Genomic DNA, 21,649 nt, shown 5'->3' on the forward strand with positions numbered 1-21,649 from the left:
TTCCTGTTGACTTTATAGGACAAACTGTCTTACCTTATGCATTTTTAAAATAAGGTTTATGATTCACTTGCTTGTCATTTTCTGCATCATTTTTGCTATTCAAAATTACTGCTTGCTGTCAATGAATTTAACCAATTACATCTTACACTACAGAAGATAAAAAATTTGCACTTCTTACAATGTATCAGTGCAGTTCATCATGTGAGTTAGAAACAGCATTAGCACAAGTACCTTCTGCCAAGCAGTCTTAACAGCAGAAGGACAAGACAGATTTTTAGCTTCTTACAGGGGTTGTCCCGCAAAATAAAGTAAAGTTAAACACTTCTGTATGGCCATATACATGCACTTTGTAATATACATCGTGCATTAAATATTGGCCATACAGAAGTTATATACTTACCTACAGGCCCCCCCCCCCTGTGTTGGCGTCCCCATCTCCATGGCGTAACCGAATCCTTCTCCTGGCTCGAATAGATGCGCTTGCGTCATTATTAACTGGTAAAAAAAGAAAAAAATATTTACTCACCTCTCCGCCGCTCAGACGCGTCCTCCAGGTGGCTCCCCGACTCTGCTGTCCAGCACTTTCAGCAGGCAGGGTTTAAAAAATGAATGAATAGCTAAGCACTAGCTGTAATTGGCTGAGCGCTCAGCCAATAGCTAAGCACTAGCTGTTATTGGCTGAACACTCAGCCAATCAGCACAACCCTTTCAGGAGGCAGGGATTTTTAAATCTCCGCCTGCTGAAAGTGCTGGACAGCAGTGTCGGGGAGCCAGCTGGAGGATGCGTCTGAGCGGCGGAGAGGTGAGTAAATTTTTTTTTTCTTTTTTTAACTAGTTAATGATGATTTTCAGGGAAGGGCTTATATTTTAAGCCCTTCCCCGAAAATCATACTACGGGGTTTGCCACAAACCACTGCTTTCAATGGTACCGGCTGCAGCTCCCATCCCATTGAAAGCAATGGGATAGCATGCTGAACTTCTGCCACAGCTGTGACAGCTGTGACAGCTGTGGCAGAAGTCTGCGGTATTCTCCCTATCTTTTCAATGGGGCTAGCGCTCCTGCTGCTGGCCCCATTGAAAAGACTGTCGATATCTCGGCGTCATCCCGGCTTTTTTCTTGTGCTGCGAGGCAAGTGTTTTCACTTGCTCTCGCAGCGTAAAAGAGAATAAAACGCCAGTGGGTGTCAGCCCTAATATAAACAAGAGTATTTCTTTATTTCCTTAAGGACCAGACAATTTTGGTTGAGACTTTTTCTTTCTCGATTAATGTAGCCTTATGAGGACTTGATTTTTGCAGTACAATTATTTTTGTTGCCACCATTTTGGGTATACTAGGTGTGTTCAAAAATCTATCCAACCTTTATTCATAAAAAAATCTTTGTATTCAGAAAAAAACAAGCTTCAGAGTATTTTCGATCTGGGGAAAAGCCAGAAGTCACATGGAGCCATGTTGGGAAAGTAGGGAGCCTGATGACGGGCAGGTGTGTTGTGTTTGGCCAGGAAACGGTATCAAATGAGCAGAATGGGCAGTTGCATTATTGGGATGGAGCAGCCAATTGTCCGCTGTGTCTTTAAGTGTTACAAAAGTGACGCAGAACCTCTTGGTAGTACTCCTTGGTGATGGTTGCACCGTGTGGTGTGTACTCGTGATGAACTACGCACTTAAGTAAAAAAAGACAGTCAGCTTGACTTTGATATTGCTGCGAACTTGCCTTGCTTTTTTTGGCCTCTGGGATGTTGGATGCTTCCATTGTGATGACTGCAACTTGGTTTCTGGGTCGTTCCCATAAACCCAGGACTCATTGCCAGTGATAACTGTTTTGAGGAATTCAGGATCACTGTTCTGTCTGCAGCGTGTCCTGTGTGATCTCCAAACGGAATTGCTTCTGCTTGATCGTTACCAGCTTTGACACGAACTTCGCTGAGATTCTCCTGAAGCCCAAATCCTCAGTCAAAATGGAATGAACGGATCCAATGCTGATGTTGGCCTCTTCTGTAAGTTCCCTGATCTGGATTCAATGATCCTGCATCACCAGGGTCCACACTTGGTCAATGATGATCTAATTTCTCGATGTTGAGGGCCTACCAGAAAGTGCTTCACTATCCACTGATGTGCGCCCATCTTTGACACGGTTGTACCACTCCTTTATCTGTGTGGTACTCCTTGCTTTGTCCCGAAGGCCTTTCCCCTTGTGAATCTCCAAGTTCTACACAATTTAATGCAGCAGCGTTGTTCAAGTTGTTCTGTCATTTTGTCAAAAAATAAAGTCAGATGGCCTCACTTACACTCCCTCACTCATTGGCTGTCTGCTGGTGACTAGCAGCTTTTGCAGGCAGGAAAACAATCCAAGCATGCGCATTAGGTTCGCCTAAATATGTTCCCAAACCACATCTCCCTAGCTTCATTTGTTCACTCACAAAAAAAATTAGGGTTGGATACTTTTTGAACACACCTCATATCATCTGTTTTCTATTCATTTTTTAAGTAGATCTGGCTGAAACTACTGGGAGATAAAGTGCTGCATACAGCACTTTTTCTTCTGTCCAATAGCCGAGTGGAGTAGGAAAGCGGAATCCCCAGTGAAGATGTGAAAGCGCCCTTATGCTGCTTAAAATACATTATAAATAACACGTTAAAACCTATTTGGTATTGTCCTATTAAAGTTATGTTTTAGGAGGAGCTCTGTGCCAGAGACGAGATGAGATTTGACAAACACCAAGCTACTTGGATGTTGTGGAATCAGTTCCGCTTCTCCCGCGACCTCGACCTATGGCTCGAAAGGAGGTTACTCCCCAACACAAATACAGTCAACAACCCTTCTGACACCATTAGACCTTGAAACCGCAATCCTCATCTCAAGGTGTGAGACGACCCCCGCCTCTCCCTATCCCTCACCAACCCTCGCTTCCCCTCTCTATTCTTAACACCTCAACCCTTGTTATCCCTCTCTCTACTTCCATAGTTCTCTTCATAGGAAGTTACCATATCAGACCTGTTTCATTTTTTCTTTTCTTATTTCAACCAATCAGTAACTGGAATCAGAGATTCCAGAAATCTACTTGAGAGTTACAAGCTATAAACGTTGATAGTATTACAGCTAATGTTATTGTTTAAATAGTCTGTTTTAAAGAACAAGAAAGTAGGTCAGACAAGGAAAGACAATCTCTGTTACTGTAAAAATGTTTATTTGATGAAAATGACACTACAATTTTGTAACCTTCATATCTACATAACAGACAAAATAAAAAAACTTTTGAACCATAAAGTTATGTTTTAGTACTTTTGCACAATAAAAACATGTTTTATGTAAAATCATTTTTTGTGTCTTTTTTAATGTAAGCTGTTATTATTTGTTATTTTTTTCTTCAAGGGGAGAATGGAAAAAATGAACAATCTACTATGCTTTTCCAACTTTTTATGTCCTGCAGTATAACTAACCTGGTATCTTTTTTTTCGACAGCTTGTTACGATTGTGGTGGTACCATCACAGGGCACCAAGGCACTGACAGAGAAAGCCCTGTCATTCTGTCAAACAGCTGAGATGACATTGTCACTACTGACCATGGCATTTAAGTGGTGAACTGCTTGGATCAGAGTTATCTCCAATTCCCAGGAGTTGCGGCAAGAGCATGCTATATTTATGTTAAATAGATAAATAGGTTAAATGTAGAACAGGTGTTGACTGTACAATGTGAAATTAAGCCCAGCCACAATGGCTATTAGCTGTACAATATTGATAAGTTCATGCCGCCATTAGCGTGTGTGCATAGTATGGCTTTGTGCAGCCACCTGCATCCTGTGTTTCCACCTTTAGGATGGTCTGCTAACCATGGGCCAGTGATATGTGCTTGTCTTCTAGGCTACAATTTGCCAGCCAGCTCCTGTGCCTATGTAAGACTAAATATCAGCAGTTGTAAAACACTGATGAAGGATGAAGCTGGGCAGGGCTAGGTATGATCAGTGGCTTGGTTTAGGGGGAAAAGCAGAAGCACACGAAGCATGCCACCATTGTTGTCCCTCTTTGCTTTCCTTTCCAGTTGAGAGGTATGTAATATGGATGAGATAATGTAAAAGTGGACATAACCTTTATTGCTTCGATTTAAAAGGAACCTGTCACTTTGCACATGCAGCACAATCTGTGGACCTCCTGTTATAGGGCAGGAGGTACTGAGCAGACTGATATCATTTTATGCAAAAAGATTAGAACTCGAACTAATTTATGAATTAAACATCTACTTATTCCGGGTTTAGCAGTCTAGTGGATTGTACTATTAGTGATTGGCACCTATCTCTGTATGCACTACCATTCAGGGAATACTGTCAATTACCAATAGTACTGCCCACTGGACTACTAAACTCAATGAGCAGATATTTAATTCTATAAATTAGAAACTCGAAGGAATCTTTTTGCATAAAATGATATCAATCAGCTCAGCTTCTCCTGCTCTATAACATGCTGCACACTGATTGTACTGCATGCACAATGTAACAGTATCCCTTTAATTGTGGGTATCATTATTATACCTATAATTTCGAGAAACAAGGACTGTGGAGTAAGTGCATCACAACTGGCTTAGAGTATGATGATATCAATCCACTGGATGAATTATTGCATTTACAGTGCTGTGTGAAGATTACTTCTCTGTTTCCTCCTACTTTGTATTGTTTTCATACCTACAGTTTTGAGCAATGACTAACTGCAGATCATGTGTTGTATGTTTTGGCACCTTGGGCGTATCTCCTCAGGTAATAAATCAGTACTCTTGCTATTTCTGTGATGAAATGTATTTACATATGCATCTAGAAGACATGATTGTTTTTTTATATGGTTTGGAAAGGTAATCAGCTTTATTGGACTACTGACATCGAAACTTGTGAAACCAACATATATAGACCACACAGACCACATCATGGCATGATTAGTACATGACCTCTATATTTCTGTATGCGGAGAGAAACTAAATGACAATCACTAGAATTCTGCTGTGATTTAAACATATTTCTTCAACATTACCGTAATGCTGCAATTTTGCCATGACTTGCAAGTGACCCCATGTTACCAATGAGCCCTAGCCTTAAAGGGGTTTTCTGAGTATTTTTTTAAAATCCTGCTGGTCATATCTTATACTTATCCACCCCAGGTCCACTGTCCCCACTGGCAGTCTGTTTACAAGCTGCAGACAGCTACATGCTGACTGAGTCCAATCACAGGTCTCGGTGGTCTACAATGTCTTTGAACTTGTCTAGTGATGTGGTCCGAACAGAGCTCACATTAGGAGTTCCTAATGTTTTTATACGTTTATGGGAGAAACTGGTCATAGGAAAAGATTAGTAAGCATGTTTCCCACCAACAGTTAACAGTTTACCTTTTACAGAATGGTGATTTGGCACTGGAGCTGCGGGAAGCCAGGACAGGTGATATGAGTAGGCTAGTTGGTTATTTTTTGGCATCGCCAGTAGGATTACTTGGTGATCGCCAAGAATTACTTGGGAAACCCCTTTTTAAAGCTCTTTTACATGGCCTCATAATCAGAGATGAACATTGGTAGGATCACTTGTTTGCCCAATCATCAGGTCATGTGAATATTCCCCTGATGAGCTACTCATTCATCAATTAAATGGGCTCATTTGTGCTGAGTAAAAATCTTTGTTGTCAGGAGTACATCTCACTGGGGGATGTGCTGCCGAGAGTGATGAAAAGGTATGGGGAGCGAATGATTGCATAGGTGATTGTTCGCTCTCCATAGAGTCAGTATCAGCCTGCATAAAGGCTAGTCAAATACGCTACAATTTGGTTGATAAACATTTGGCATGGGGCAAGAATTTGGCCATGAAAAAGGGTACTAAGGCCGGCTTCACACGGGCGGCAAAATCGTGTGAGATTTGTGTGTTGCGAGATGCACAAATCTCGCACAAATATGAACACCATTCTTTCGAATGGGGTCACAAACATGAGCGATGTTTTCCTGCATCGCACCGCGATGCTATGCTGGAAAAAAAATTGCGGGATGTTCTATGTTTATGTGGGATTTTGCAATGCAGCGCCCAATGTTTTCAATGGAGCTGGCAGCATCGCCAGCAAAGGGAGAAACACTGCGATTCTTTGCTCCGACTGTGACAGCTGCATCGGAGGATCCCTACATACCCCAAGTGATGCAAGGCAGTCTTGCCATGAAAGCACCTTGCATCCATGGGGATTTCACATGGAGGGGAGCACGGCATGGGGTCGGGATTCACAGCCCCATATTGCGCTCACCTGTGTAAAGCTAGCCTTAGGCTAGGACTAAACTGAGACATTTTCCTATAAGACTGTTTTTCCCACAGAGTAATTCAAACATAGAGTATAAACAATTTTCAAAAGGTTCAGAAGTGAGTTTCATGTGACTTTGCAATTTTTTTTAAATAGAAGTGTTAAAAGTGACTTTCTTCATTCTAGTTTATGGCCATTGCAGTAATACCTGAGCCAACTGATTAGTTTACGTACATCTTACTGTAAATTAATAGGAAAGTCAGGCAGATTTTTATACAAGCATTTTTCATGTAATGAATGCTGAATTGTATGTACCAATGCAAATACAGTCCACTACATTCTAATCATGTTTTTTATTTAAACACATTATTGCTTAGCAATAATCCAGTAGATACAATAACATTACTCAATTACTTGTGGTGATAGTGGAACAGAACCTGTTCTGTTTGACTAATTTCTTCTGGTAAGAGGCGGTGTTCCTGAAGATCAGCTACTGTTGTACCTACTGGCAAGAAGCAGAATAGAGAAGAAGAAGCTTTCATAGACAGTTGCAATCAAAGTTATTCCACCCCTATTGCAAATTAGGTTCAGGGCCACTTTTAGGGTGCATTCCCACGAACGTATATTGGCTCGGTTTTCACGCCGAGCCGATATACGCCGTCCTCATGTGCAGGGGGGGGGGGGGGGGGGGATGGAAGAGCCAGGAGCAGGAACTGAGCTCCTGCCCCCTCTCTGCCTCCTCTCCGCCCCTCTGCACTATTTGCAATTGGAGAGGCGGAACGGTGCCGGGGCGAATTCTCGGAACTTAGCCCCGTCCTGCCTCCTTTCATTGCAAATAGTGCAGAGGGGCGGAAAGGAGGCAGAGAGGGGGCAGGAGCTCAGTTCCTGCTCCTGGATCTTCCATCCCCCCCCCCCCCCCCTGCAGATGAGGACAACGTATATCGGCTCGGCGTGAAAACCGAGCCAATATATGTTCGTGGGAATGCAGCCTTAGACTGAGTGTGGTCCTGGGCAAACATAAAAGTGGGACCCCAAATTAAATCCAGATCTCAGAAAACAAAGAGGTCACATGTAATAAAGTGACGCGAATTTCAGATCGGGTTTATTGTATGTGGATTAGCCTCATTGAGACTAAAATCCGCATGTAAATCCACTGCACAAATCTGTGCTGAAAATACGCAGATTTCCTTGATAGCAAATTTCTATTGAAATCTGCATCAAAAAGCTGTAATGCAGATACTCCTAGGAATACACCCTTAGGCCTTAGTCAGACAGGCGTTTTTTTTGCGCGATTTGCACATGCGCATGCATCCGGCGATTTTTTTTTTAAAAACCATTGCTTTGCAATGGTATCAGACACATGAGCGCTTTTTATGCGCTCGTCCGATAAATTATAGAACAGAAATTGCAGATCGCACCTATCTGCGATCTGCGATTCCTGTTCTCTTCTCTATATGCGCTCAATGGGGCCGGCGGCAGCAGCGCCGACCCCATTGAGAACATATAGAAGACAAATCATTCTTCTCTGCCACAGCTGTAACAGCTGTGGCAGAGAAGAACGATGTTTGCCCATTGAATTCAATGGAGCCGGCAATACAGCCGGCTCCATTGAAAGCAATGGGCTGCCGGCGATCGCGGGATGAATTGTCGGGAAGGGCTTAAATATATAAGCCCTTCCCTGCAATTCATCCAGAAATGTGTAAAAATATAAAAAATATATATACTCACCTTGTCCCGGCAGACGGAGTTCAGCGCGGCCGGCCTGCAGTGGGTGTGAAGGGGGTGTGAGTCAGACCTGCCCCTGATTGGCTCAGCGCTGAGCCAATCAGAGGCAGGTCTCACTCACACCCATTCATGAATTCATCAACCTTTGTCGCGCCAAGATCAGCTGGGGAGCCACCACCACCAGCATGGGCAGGCATATGATGGCCAAGCACTCCACAAGGTGGGACGAAGGCCGTTCACCGCCTCCGGTTTGCACCACTGCCTCTCCCCCTGTGCCCCAACCTGCCACTGAGATCCAACCCCCCTCTGAGGACACAGGCACTACCGTCTCCTGGCCCTCACCCACACCCTCACCTCCGCTGTCCTCGGCCCCATCCAGCAATGTCTCTCAGCGCAGCGTCCAGACGTCGCTAGCGCCACTGTTTGAGCGCAAGCGCAAGTACGCCGCCACGCACCCGCACGCTCAAGCGTTAAACGTGCACATTGCCGAATTGCTCAGCCTGGAGATGCTGCCGTATAGGCTTGTGGAAACGGAGGCTTTCAAAAGCATGATGGCGGCGGCGGCCCCGCGCTACTTGGTTCCCTGTTGCCACTACTTATCCCGAATGTGCCGTCCCAGCCCTGCATGACCACGTCTCCCGCAACATTGTACGCGCCCTCACCAACGCGGTTACTGCCAAGGTCCACTTAACAACAGACACGTGGACAAGCACAGGCGGGCAGGGCCACTATATCTCCCTGACGGCACATTGGGTGAATTTAGTGGAGACTGGGACAGAGTCAGAGCCTGGGACCGCTCGCGTCCTACCCACCCGCAGAATTGCGGGCCCCAGCTCGGTGGTGGTATCTGCGGCGGTGTATGCTTCCTCCACTAAACCACCCTCCTCCTCCTACGCAACCTCTGTCTCACAATCAAGATGTGTCAGCAGCAGCACGTCGCCAGCAGTCGGTGTCGCGCGGCACGGCAGCACAGCGGTGGGCAAGCGTCAGCAGGCCGTGCTGAAACTACTCAGCTTAGGAGAGAAGAGGAACACGGCCCACGAACTGCTGCAGGGTCTGACAGAGCAGACCGACCGCTGGCTTGCGCCGCTGAGCCTCCAACCGGGCATGGTCGTGTGTGACAACGACCGTAATCTGGTGGAGACTCTGCAGCTTGGCAGCCTCACGCACGTGCCATGCCTGGCCCATGTCTTTAATTTGGTGGTTCAGCGCTTTCTGAAAAGCTACCCACACTTGTCATACCTGCTTGGAAAGGTGCGCCGGGTCAGCGCACATTTCCGCAACTCCAAGACGGACGCTGCCACCCTGCGGACCCTGCAACATCGGTTTCATCTGCCAGTGCACCGATTGCTGTGCGACGTGCCCACACAGTGGAACTCTATGCTCCACATGTTGGCCAGGCTCTATGAGAAGCGTAGAGCTATTGCGGAATACCAACTCCAACATGGGCGGCGTAGTGGGAGTCAGCCTCCTCAATTATTTACAGAAGAGTGGGCCTGGTTGGCAGACATCTGCCAGGTCCTTGGAAACTTTGACGAGTCTACCCAGATGCTGAGCGGGGATGCTGCAATCATTAGCGTCACCATTCCTCTGCTATGCCTCTTGAGAAGTTCCCTGCAAAGCATAAAGGCAGACGCTTTGCACTCGGAAACGGAGGCGGGGGAAGACAGTATGTCGCTGGATAGTCAGAGCACCCTCATGTCTATATCTCAGCGCATTGAGGAGGAGGAGGAGGGGGAGGAGCATGAGGAGGAGGGGGAAGAGACAGCTTGGCCCACTGCTGAGGGTACACATGCTGCTTGCCTGTCATCCTTTCAGCGTGTATGGCCAGCTGAGGAGGAGGAGGGGGAGGAGCATGAGGAGGAGGGGGAAGAGACAGCTTGGCCCACTGCTTAGTGCGGCTGGGGAAGTCTTCACGGATAAGCGTACCCGCCTGTCAACCGACAGTGCCGACAGGCTTACACTCATCAAGATGAACAAAGCCTGGATTTCCCCAGACTTCTCTTTTTCACCAGCAGCGATACCTAAGCAATACGTAGGCTGCACCCGCGGATGGAAGCATCGTTCTCTATCACCATCAAAAACGGGGACCTTTTTGCTTCATCAATCTGTGTATAATATTCCTCCTCCTCCTCCTGAAACCTCACATAATCACGCCGAACGGGCAATTTTTCTTAGGCCCACAAGGCTCAGTCATATAATTTTTGTAAACAATTTTTATACGTTTCAATGCTCATTAAAGCGTTGAAACTTTCACCTCAACCAATTTTTATTTTAACTGGGCTGCCTCCAGGCCTAGTTACCAATTAAGCCACATTAACCAAAGCGATTAATGGGTTTCACCTGCCCTCTTGGTTGGGCATGGGCAATTTTTCTGAGGTACATTAGTACTGTTGGTACACCAATTTTTGGGGGCCCTCGCCTACAGTGTAATCAAATTAATTTTTAGCCCACCTGCATTACAGCTGACGTTACATCAGCTGTGTTGGGCACTGCAATGGGATATATTTATGTACCGCCGGTGGGTTCCAGGGAGCCACCCATGCCGTGGGTCCACAGGGAGTTGTAACTGCATGTGTCCACTTCTAAAGAACCCCAGTCTGACTGGGGCATGCAGTGTGGGCCGAAGCCCACCTGCATTAAGCACGACATTACCTCAGCTGTGTCGGGCACTGCAATGGGATATATTTATGTACCGCCGGTGGCTTCCTGGCACCCACGCATGCTGTCGGTCCACACGGAGTTGTAACTGCATGTGTCCACTTCTAAAGAACCCCAGTCTGACTTGGGCATGCAGTGTGGGCCGAAGCCCACCTACATTAAGCACGACATTACCTCAGCTGTGATGGGCAATGCAATGGGATATATTTATGTACCGCCAGTGGGTTCCAGGGAGCCACCCATGCTGTGGGTGCACACGGAATTCCCATTGCGGAGTTGTACCTGCCTGTGACTATTTATAAAAAAACGCGGTCTGACTGGGGCATGCAGACACCTTCACAGAATGAATAGTGTGTGGCACATAGGTTCCCCATTGCTATGCCCACGTGTGCAGCTCCTGATGGCGGTGGCACAGGATTATATTTCTCATTGCTTCTGTACAGCATTGTGGGCTATCGCCCCGCCCCTTTTAAAGAGGGTCGCTGCCTAGCCGTGCCAACCCTCTGCAGTGTGTGTCTGCGGTTCCTCTGGCAGACGCACTTATAAATAGACATGAGGCCAGCGTGTGGCATGAGTGCAGCTGAAGGCTGGGCAGGGACACTTTGGTGTGCGCTGGGGACACTGGGTCGTGTGGAAGGGGGGGGGGGTTGGGCAGCATGTTACCCAGGAGAAGTGGCAGCGGAGTGTCATGCAGGCAGTGATTGTGCTTTGTTGGAGGTAGTGTGGTGCTTAGCTAAGGTATGCATTGCTAATGAGGGCTTTTCAGAAGTCAAAATTGTTGGGAGGGGGGGGCCCACTCTTGCCGCTATTGTGGCTTAATAGTGGGACCTGGGAACTTGAGATGCAGCCCAACATGTAGCCCCTCGCCTGCCCTATCCGTTGCTGTGTTGTTCCCATCACTTCCTTGAATTGCCCAGATTTTGAAAACCTCAGAATTATTCAACCCCCTGAAAAATCCCTCATAAAAAGGACAAACGTGCAAGTCAGGGGTTGTCTTAAGCACACCTGATGTAACTAATCAAGGGGTTCATTTGTTGTTTCAAGTGAGCTTGAGATAAAACTCAAATACTTGGACTGGCTAGGGCTTTGCTGACTCTGATATTTGACTGCATGTCAGAAATATGGCTAAGTTAAGATAATGGTCCAAAATTTTAAGACGTCTTTTGAGCGATAATCGTTGTGTGTAACTGCACTGACATTGTGCAGTTTTCGTTAAGTCGTCACTCATCATTGTCTTTTAGCATGCTGAAAGACAACGATGAGCCTTATCAGGAATTCACAGTGGGATACAGCTGATACTATTGTTTCAGCTGTATCCTGCTCCCTGAAGACAGGCGGAGAATGAAGAACAGAGCGGTCCAGTCGCTCCGAGCAGGGAACAGCTGAATGCTGAAGACAAGCAGCCCCGCTTGTCTTCCGTATACCCCACTCAGAGCACAAGGTGATGGCTCAACGTTTGCGCGATTACCTTGCGCTGTAAATGGACACAACGATCATCGCTCAAAAGTCGCTCAAAAGTCACTCAACATACATATTTTGAACTATAATCGTTGTGTCTAAATGGGCCTTAAGCCCTCATAATGTAGTGGATTGCCTGTCACAGCACTGTAAAATTATTATGTAGTGCAAAGGAGTAAAACATTTCTTCATGTTTCTTTTTTACTTTTTTTCATCTGTCTATTCTATTTTTTCTTCTCTCTTTGTTTTTTTTTTACCTACACTCTTCATTTCCTATAATTTACCTAATTTGAATCTTGCTTTTACTCAATTATGCACTTTGATGTTAATAGAAAGTAAAAGTTACAGAAAGCAACATATACAGTAGTGCCTGAAACTATATAGTGGCATCAAACCTCAGACAAGTAGGAGCATGTCAAAGCCACATTAATATTTCACAACATGTTCACAGTCATATTGTCATGTTTATTGGAGAGTGAGGTAATGCGCAGTGCCTATACAGTGTGTTCACCTTTAATTTGTGCTATACATTGAATCATAATGGATTGAATTAAGTTGATCAACAGATCAAAACTCTGATTAATGGAAAAAAGCATCACAAAGAATCGTAAAGTGATCCATGTTTGTTACAATTGAGGCTACGTGATCCTGTAGTGGGATCTGTGCTCACAACTCAGTATCATGGAGATCAAATGGCATTGGCCAGAGAACATCAGAATTGCCAGTTGCACCAGTTCTCTTGACAGAGGAGAGCAGGTTCACATTGAGCACATGTGACAGATGTGAAAGAGTCTGGAGATGCTGTGATAAACATTATGCTGCCCACAACATTATCCTGCATTACCAGTTTGACAATGGGTGATTTCCTTGGAGAGTCACACAAACCTCCACATGATAACTAATGGTACTGGTGACTGGCCCCACATTTCCCAGACCTGAATCAATTTGAGTACCTTTGGTACATTCTATATCAGTCCATCTGATACCACCAAGACGAACCACAAACTGCCAAGGAGTTCATTGTTGCCAGGTGTGACGTCGGTAATGTAGAGGCTTTACACCTATTTTGTTGAACAAACAAAAGCTTTACTGAAACCTGTACCTCCATAAAAATATGATTGTGCAGGTTTAAGGCCCCTTTATGACCTCCATAAGAAGGGCATATGAGCGGTCACTAAGGGGTTAAATAATGATAAATGAGAGCCATAGAACTAAAGTTTCGTGTATTAGATGAAAAGAGGAGAGGTGATGACTAAAGCCCCATTTACACTCAGCGATTATCGCTCAAATTGCGTTCAAACAATGGCTTTTGAGCAATAATCGTTGTGTGTGAACGCTTCCATCTTTCACTCTTCAGCTCAATGATGATTTTTAGGTAAGCATAATATAGCCGGAGAGAGATAGCAGGGACCGGACGCTGTGTTCTCCATGGAAGCAGCTGATCACATTGTCTTCAGCTGACAGCCCAAGGCAGCCCATGCGAAGACAATGTAGCTGAGTGCAAAGTCCAGACCACATGCTGGGATTTGCAAACAGCTGCTGGAGGCTCAGTGTTAATGGGCATTAGTGCCCATTAGTACTTTATGCAAAATGATCATTAGAACTGTCAGTCTTTCAATCGTCTGAAGCTGATAAAGTGCTAATGGGTATTAGTGCCCATTAGTGCTTTTTGCAATATGATCGCTAGAACTGTCAATCTTTCAATCATTTGAAAAATTGTCTTTGCATGTAAATGAGCCTTTAGAAAGTGCCTGATCAAACTGATGGGTGTCCATATAATGAGTCAAAAACTGAAGTGTTAAAATATGGTTTGTCAGAGTTCTGATGTTAACCCTACTGAACATGTTTGAAATGTATTGGAATATCACCTGCAAGCCTGTATACCACCTGCAGCATTTTTGCACTGCCTCAATTACAAGCATGCAATCAAGCAGAAGTGCATTGTAACTAGGAAACATATTTACATATGTTCACATACTAGATCCATCCCATTCACAGAACAAGGAAATTAATCCCCACCCTGAGATAGTGGGTGGACACTTGTAAATTGTTTTACGCCCTGGATGGTCAACAATCCCAAACCACTAGTGCATAACAGAGACAGACTTGTTGCTACAGAACCATTTATTCCAAATTGCATACAGCTGTTTGGGCATGTTGTCTTTATAAGTACAAATGACATTAACCTACTAAGGCTACATACACATGGACAATATTTCTGTCCATTTTTTAGAGCAAAAGACTGGTAGCTTTTTAAAGCTCTCTTCACCATAATCTTGACTACAACAACAGCAGTACATAGCTTGCGCTCCTTAAAACTAAAGTGACAGGCCCTAAGGGTAGCATTGGGGAATATTATTTCCCTGTGGCTTCCACCCTGTAGTTTCGGATTACCTCTTCTTTTAGTGTGGTCAACCTGTGGTGGATTATAATGCTCCTGCCTGGGATCAGAAAAAGTAAAAATAGGACAACCTAGGGCTTAATTATTTATGCTAGATTTGCCTTTTCCCAGAGAATTCCTGTAATTTACATTAAATTAAAAAAATGAAATGAATTACTTTTATTTTATTGGAGAAAGGGTCAGTTTAGGTTGGATCGTGGCCTAATAATATATATAACGTTGCTCAAATAATAGAGTGTACAAATTACAATTGCCCAAGTAATGGTCCTTTTATATGGGTTGATTACAGCAATCAGGCTGTGTAAAAGGCCCAACAATCAGCCTATGAATAAGCAAATGCTCTTTCATTGGCTGAAGGAGGTGCAGTAGGAAAAACTGTAGGAAAGCCCCATTTATATTTAAAGGGGTTGTCTCGCGGCAAGCATCAAAATTTAACATTACCCCATTCCCCCTGACACCCCCCTGGCATAAAATAGCAAATTAAAGCGGTTTTTAAACCGCTTGCTACTCACCGATCCGACGAAATAAGGAGTTTAAAAAATCTTCTCCCTAAGATGGCCGCCGGTCCTTTCCCAGGGATGCACTGCGGTTTTCTCCCATGGTGCACCGCGGGTCTTCTCCCATGGTGCACCATGGGCTCTGTGCGTTCCATTGCCGATTCCAGCCTCCTGATTGGCTGGAATTGGCACACGTGACGGGGCGGAGCTACGATGGCGACGCGGTGACCAGCTCTCCGGCACGAGCGGCCCCATTCACCAGGCAGAAAACCGCACAGCGCAAGCGCGTCTAAAAAAGCAAGAAGCCAGCGAAATTAGACGGAGCCATGGCGACGGGGACGCTAGCAACGGAGCAGGTAAGTGAATAACTTCTGTATGGTTCATATTTAATGCACGATGTATATTACAAAGTGCATTAATATGGCCATACAGAAGTGCTGAACCCCACTTGCTTTCGCGAGACAACCCCTTTAATGTTGGCACCAAGAAGAGCAGAGGGTATTGATGAAAACTGTCTTTGCAGTTGCTAGAGAGAGATCAGTGAACATCATTATGGCATTATATGAATCTGGTAAAGGTCCTCTTCACCTTCCAGTTTCTCCTTAGTCTGATAAAAATGGATTCAAGCAAAGATGTCCAATGCAGGAGCCTCTAGGATGGAGCGATCTTTAGGAATTCCAGTGGAGATAGGGATAGAAGTAAAGTTTGAAAGAGCTGGAGTAGGTATTGCGGAAGGTCAGAAGGGGTACAGATTCTGGAATCCCATGGAATTTAATTTTGTTTCTTTGTGACCTATCTTTAAGGTCTATAACATTTTTGTGTAGATGGGAGATCTCTTCTTCCAAGACATTGTGAGCATCTACCAAGTTATTGTGGGCTCTACGTGTGGCAAGGTGGCCAATATTGGATTGAAATTGATAAGACTTTTTTTGCACATCTTGAGAAATGTCCTTTTGAAGAGGCCAAAGCAGCACTCTCAATGTATTGGTGGTTATAGGATTATCCGTAACTAGATACTATTGTAAATTACAGGAGAGGTTATTTTTGGGGAAGAAGGGCCTTCAGATTTGGGGAGGCCTGTAAGGAGCCCAGAATACCTCTTTTAGTGACCTCTCTGGAAGCAGAGCTTTGTTTCGCTATCTCAGATGAGGAAGAGCCAATAGAGGAACGTCGTGATGTTAGAACTTTGTTCCTGAGAAGTGGCTGCTGTTTGTTTTGGTTCTGAGCTGTGATTGTATGAATTCGTATCTACACTGGTGCCATGAGGGCCGGGTGGGAAAAAAATCTGTATGTTTCCTAGAAGCTGTAGATTTTGTTTGCTTTGGCCTATTTTATTCTGGGAATACCGTTTCCCTGAAAATAAGACATACCCTTAAAATAAAGCATAGCATGATTTTACAGAATTTTTAAGGATGCAAAATGATTTTTCAGGCTTTTTGAGGATGCTTGAAATATAAGCCCTACTCCAAAATTAAGCCCTGCTAACAGTTAATTAAAAAAGTCAATTTAAATAGTGTCCAGGCAGCTATACATGTAAAAAAAGTTAAATTTTTTTTAAACAAAAATTAATATAAGACACTGTCTTATTTTCGGTGAAGCACAGTAACAAGTTATTTTGTAGAACGTTCATTATTCATATTGTGAAAAATGACAAAAACTGATTTGCATGATCGGGTTATGAGCTGTTTTGGAGTCTTAAATGATGCAGGATTCAATTGACCATGGCTTTAGGTCATGTAGTCTCACACACAGCCGCTTAGCAAGGGAAACAGAATTTCCTACTTTTAATAGGTGCAGCAGTAAGTGTTTCTCACTGTGGGCTGAAAACTGTATCACAGAAATGGAATATGCAGAGAGCAGGATATTTGCAGAGTAAATCAATCAGCCGGTGGTTGGGCCGTGAAGCTCAGATACCAGACAGTAGCCAGTTCAAACAGTGTCCACAGATAATGTCAAACATAATTAGTTTAATTAGTCTACACCTGCCTGCCACCCCAGCCAGGCGGTCCACCAGCAAGAGCACTCCATTCCTCAGAAGAGTAAAAAGAGTCCAGAGGGCTACCCAGTGAACTTAACCCCACCAGTGCCACAACACCCAACCCCTTGAACAGAACCGCAGGCCCAACAAGTACGCCACAGCCAACACCATGGGAGAGAGGGTTCCCACAATAGCCTTGGTTTGCATTTCTCTTTCATCATTGCAGAGCATAGTTTCCCTAAGGTTGCAGTGGGTACAAGAAAAATGCGTCATATTGGGTTAATAATCATATAGAATACGAGTGTATCTGGGCAGTGAAAACATTTCAAAATGAAATTGTGTGTAGTTCACCATACATGAGCATTTTATAGTCATAATGCTAATGCATCCATTCTAACATTTTAACAGATATAATGGTAACAAAATGTCCAAAGGGGAAATAAACGGGAAACAAAGAAAAACAGACCGCAAATATTTTCAAATATTATGTAACAGCAGAGTCAAAGGCGGCTCGAGGGGTTGGATACCTAAAGTGTACATATTGTCAGTGTGTCCGGGCTGTCAAATGTAGAGAGGGAAGATGGATTAAGGACTTGTTATAATGAGCAGCTAAAAGTAGTCTATTTACCCCGCACAGAAGTTAAGTGTCCTCTAGTGCCCCTTTTCCATGCCATGAGCGCCTCAAATCAATTTTTTCCGAACCATTGTTGAATAGTAGGAACAGTCTTGGAGCGCCATTGTTTTGGGATTAGCAGTTTAGCATCTGTTAGCAGCCAGTCACTAGGACATGCTTTGTGGGTCTAAAATGGGACATAGGGGCCCAGAGTAGGGTTAACTCAGCCTTGTAGAATATTTGGGGTATGTAACTTTCTTTTTAAAAAACGCAGCATACTCTGGGTATGGCATTCTTTTCTGGTCTTTTTCCCATAGTCTTCTCTATAGGACATGAAAAATTGCAGAAAACCCCAGGTAGATAATTTTACAAATAAAAATAAATAAAACACCAAAAGCAGTTTTAAAAACCACCATTAAAAATTCTTGAAATGCATTTTGATTTGGTTTTTTTAAATACTAAAAATATAGTGTGTGAAGAAACCCTTGAACGTGTGATATGTATATGGAGAAATACAGGGAAGACACAGATACAACATAGTATACTGGTCAACAGCCCAAACACTTAATTCTTATGATAAATGTAATTATATTATTTCCCAGTTTTTCACCACTTCTCCATAACCTGACAAAATTTGGATATTGGTTTCCATGTTGGTATCATGTGGAAATGCCATCTAAGCCACAAAAGCTAAAAACAAATGAGTAGTTTAAAACATTAAAGAAACACTTTTTTTTACATCCCAAAGGGTGACATTCTATTGTAGATAGGAGGACCGAAAGACAATGAAACAGAAGGAGATAATGTAAGGCAATGTATTCACAAGAAATGGGATGATTAATTGGCTGCGGGACAAGGGATTTTCCCTGCGTCTTTGTGCTGCTTTGTTTACAAGGTGTGTAATAAGTGTCATTCTCTACGGCTGTGTTTCTTACAAGGGTAAGATGTAAAAAGTGCTGTCATTCTGAAGTCAAGCTCATTTTAGAAGCTATTCATTTGTCATCGGTGGAAAAGCCAGGATGTACATATTGTGGCCTCCTGTTCTAAGGCATGCTGTCTTCTTTTTCCTGTGTCTGGTCTCCTGTACTGGCAGGTAAGTGTACATACATACCTTGATAGTTTGTTTGTGGAGTAACACATTTGCTTAAAATATAACTGGCTTAAACAATCGATGAAACCTTCTGTCACTCCGGACAGATATATAGTACTATGAAAAAGTTTTAGGCAGGTGTGGATAAAATTCTGTACAGTAAGAATGCTTTCAAATATAGAAGTGGTAATAGTTTTTTTTGTCAAATAACAAAATGCTAAGTGAATGAACAAAAGTAAGGCTTAAAAGAAATCAATATTTGTTGTGACCCCCCCCCCCCTTTGTCTTCAAAGCAGCATCAATTTTTCTTGTACATAGATTTGAAGGAACTTGGCAGTCCAAATATCTTAAAGAACTAATGGGAGATCTTCTGTGGCTGTAGGTTTGTTCAAATCCTTCTGTCTCTTCATGTAATCCCAGGAAGACTCTGTGATGTTGAGATCAGGGCTCTGTAGGACCATATCATCAATTCCAAGACTCCTTGTTCTTCTTTACACTGAAGATAGTTCTTAGTGATGTTGGTTGTATGTTCGAGGTTGTTGTCCAGCTGCAGAATAAATTTGCAGCATTTTTCCACACCTGCCTCCATCTCCCTCCTTCACTTCCTGATATCCATCTTGCTAGTTCTGTTACTAGAGACAGGCATCACTTGATAACACTCAATAGACAGCAAATTAGAAGGATGGAAGAACTCAAGTGGCCAGCACTTTAGAGTGATTTTTCAGCACAAAAACGTCATTTTAGGTAAATAAAATGAATGGAGCTTTTACTAGTTATTACACTGGCTATCACATAAACACAAGTTATTTGAAAAGTTTGTTGACCATTTATGGACAGAAATTAAGACTCCCTGCAAGTTAATACTTGAGCTATCTAGTTTCCAATTTCTCTTTTTAATGCTTTATTTACTAGATTTACATTTAGCCTCTTTAAAAAAAAACAAAAAACTGTTGATCACAAAAGTTCCAGAAATACCAAGTTTAATCTGATATTACCTGTAAAACAGCTGTCCAAACTTGGGAAACCTTTTATAGGAAATCCACGACCCTTATAGAGGCATTTAATTACTGTTTAAGTGACGTGCCCTGTGTATATATCAAACACCCTTCTCTGTATGAGACTGGCTGCATCCATAGCATCTTAGTTAGAAATAACAGGCTGGTACTGCCTGTCATAAGTTTCCTTTGAGATGTAAAAAAATAGCCAACCTTTTTATGTTTTCAAATTGTTTTTAAAATTAAACAGTTGTGTTCTTTTGACAACTTGCTCTCAAATGAAGTTAAAGTGACCCTCCGCTCCTGGAAAACAAAGATGACTGCACCAGATGGTCTGATGACCGGATGCACACTGTGCATTGGTGTGCATTATTAGTCTAAGACACTACATGCTGCTTTGATTAACCAGTGCTGCCCACATGAGAAATACTGACTAGTCAGATCAGCATGTAGTGTCTTAGACCACCAATTCATGCTATGCACAGTGTGCATCAAGTAGTCAGAGAAGCAGTTTGGCCATCTTTATTTGTCTTGGTCAAGAGAGTTGCTTTAGTAGAGGAGGGACCCTAGAAAGAGAACCTCCTACCATTAGCCAAAGATGGCCACCACAAAGAGTAGCTATCACTCTGGAGGTCTTGGTTTATACATGTATTACATGGACTTCTCATATATCTCAATAGAGGTCATGGGATGCTTAATTTCCCTTGAAGCAAAATGAACCCTTATAGCCAGATTTCCGACATGTTCATATGGGTTCCAGTCACTCGATCAAATTATCGTGAGTAGACTCATCTAATAAATATATATTAGCTGACATTAGTATATATTTCTTACAGCCCATCATATTACATTATAACACCTGCTACTACAATCTACGGTGCTAATATTTCTATGGCTGTTCATTGGTTCGGTGACATGTTCTCAGAAATTACTGTAGCTGCAGAGATTTTTGACAATGGCAACATTAAAGTGAGCGCAAGCAAGGTCTTTCAAAATGGTGAGTGCAAGATTTATTTTTATTTTTAATTATATAAAAAAAGGAATAATTCAAATGCTTATACGTAATTTAGCTATATAAGTATTAATTATCTTTTGCCTTTTGGGACAAACTTTATCTTATCTCCGACTAGTTGATTTTTTTAAAATTACATGTCTTCATTGAATCATTTGCTTACAGAAAACTATTTTTGCAATACAGTAGCTTTTTACATTTAGCACATTGCGATACAGTATATGTATTTACCTAGCTGGGCTAAAGCTATGTTTTATTATTTTGCAGATTTAATTGGAATTCTGACTCTCCCAGCAGTAAGTGTTTGGATGCCATTCATTATCAGAAGGGTTGTTGATCCATGGATTATTCCGATTGCCAGATTGGAGTTGGGAAGGAATTTTTTCCCTTTCAATGGGGAAAATTGGCTTCTATCTGATTGGGGTTTTATTTTTCAAACTCTTTATTTATTTGTTTTTCAGTATAGAACTGCGATTTAACATTGTCCAAATGCAACAACAAAATACACGTTTACACATTTTCATAGGCTTTTTCCTGGCAACAGCCATAAAATGGGACAGGATACAGATCATGTCATTGTAAACACTAAAAAGAATGAACTGAATTGATTTAGTGTTAAACCTAAGTATTCCCTTAACCCCTTCCTGTTCCAGGGCAGCGGGGTACTTCCAGCAACAGGGCGTAAACTTACGTCCTGGGGATAGCGCAAGATCACTTATGATCTCGCACTATCCCGCAGCGGGAGCCAGCTGTCAGTCATATCCGGCCTCCCGCTGTTAACTCCTTCCCTGCCGCGATCTATGTAGATCGCGGCATGGGAGGGGTTTACAGAGGGAGCACAGAGAGCCCGGCTGGTTGCCATGGCAACAGGATGCCAGACACTGGCATTCTGTATTGCCATAGCCTGTGATCGCTGTATAAGCGATAAGGCATGGCAGGGCAGTAGCCCTGCCATGCCTTATCACAGC

General features: G+C 43.3%; 1 protein-coding gene across 1 annotated transcript in view; it reads left to right on the forward strand.

The window, feature by feature from the left end:
* The first annotated feature begins 18,506 nt into the window (after positions 1–18,506).
* LOC136628563 (CD109 antigen-like) overlaps positions 18,507–21,649 on the forward strand; it is a 101,198-nt gene continuing 98,055 nt past the window's right edge. The window contains exons 1-3 of the mRNA XM_066604566.1: positions 18,507–18,677; positions 20,506–20,666; positions 20,949–20,977. Of these exons, the coding sequence (XP_066460663.1) occupies positions 18,604–18,677; positions 20,506–20,666; positions 20,949–20,977 (264 nt within the window). The 5' untranslated portion in view covers positions 18,507–18,603. The remainder of the gene's footprint in view (positions 18,678–20,505; positions 20,667–20,948; positions 20,978–21,649) is intronic.

Source organism: Eleutherodactylus coqui, chromosome 1 (assembly GCF_035609145.1).
Source record: "Eleutherodactylus coqui strain aEleCoq1 chromosome 1, aEleCoq1.hap1, whole genome shotgun sequence".
Taxonomy (NCBI): Eukaryota; Metazoa; Chordata; class Amphibia; order Anura; family Eleutherodactylidae; genus Eleutherodactylus; species Eleutherodactylus coqui.